This window comes from Anarhichas minor, unplaced genomic scaffold (genome assembly GCF_050575085.1).
Source record: "Anarhichas minor isolate MPS153535 unplaced genomic scaffold, ASM5057508v1 ptg000052l, whole genome shotgun sequence".
NCBI classification, from domain to species: Eukaryota; Metazoa; Chordata; class Actinopteri; order Perciformes; family Anarhichadidae; genus Anarhichas; species Anarhichas minor.
In genome coordinates, this window is record NW_027466498.1 from 761,741 (window position 1) to 762,500 (window position 760).

General features: G+C 43.2%; 1 protein-coding gene across 1 annotated transcript in view; it reads right to left on the minus strand.

Moving 5' to 3' along the window:
- Positions 1-493: 493 nt before the first annotated feature.
- Positions 494-760, minus strand: part of LOC142931480 (nesprin-2) — a 19,686-nt gene continuing 19,419 nt past the window's right edge. Inside the window, exon 12 of the mRNA XM_076075407.1 lies at positions 494-683. Within this exon, the coding sequence (XP_075931522.1) occupies positions 494-683 (190 nt within the window). The remainder of the gene's footprint in view (positions 684-760) is intronic.

A 760-nucleotide genomic window follows, 5' to 3' on the forward strand; every position in this document is an offset into this window, starting at 1 on the left:
TAATGTACAAATATGTAGTGGGCGAAAACATGAAAAAAAAGACAGTAATAAATGTTAACTTAAGTACATTTCCTTTCGTTATTTTGCAAAATGTCTCAATTAATTATAAATACAAGTGCTGTCACAGTGTAACAAGGACGTTAGTGATTAATATCAAGTGCAACATACTTCATCATTTCGACATGAATGGCGGTCAAAGTGTCATTTAGCTTGAGCTACAATATCACAGACAGCAGTTTAAATTATAACCTGTGAAAGCAAGGCAACCCATCTTCTAATACAACTATTAGCTTCTGCTTCATCTTTGTACGTAGTAATGTGAGGCATAAAGCTCTTCTGGATATGACTGTTGACTTCATCTCTCTACAGCGCTAACGCCATTTCTACAACGTTAATTACAAGTTATTTTTTTCTTTTTGTAAAAAAAATAAACAGCCATACAAGTCAGACTCTTTCGGATTTTCCGATAGTCATGAGGGTCTCTGGGTGGTCTTCATGTAGGTGGGGGTCCGTTGACGTACCTCAGTGCCAGGTGGAAGCTTCGAGGCAACCTGCTGCTGCAGTGACACGGAGGCTCCAGGACGACCCAGATCAGACAGGCGAGAGCCAGAGCTGCAGCCAGAAGGAGGCAGAGGAGGGCTGGGGAGAGCAGGCGGGAGGGAGGCCTGCTGCTGGAGGTCACACTGTGAAGTAGGAAGAGGTTCAGGTGTTAGTCTCTGGTTTTGGAAACACTGGTAAGTTAAGCGTTAACTCTGGCTGC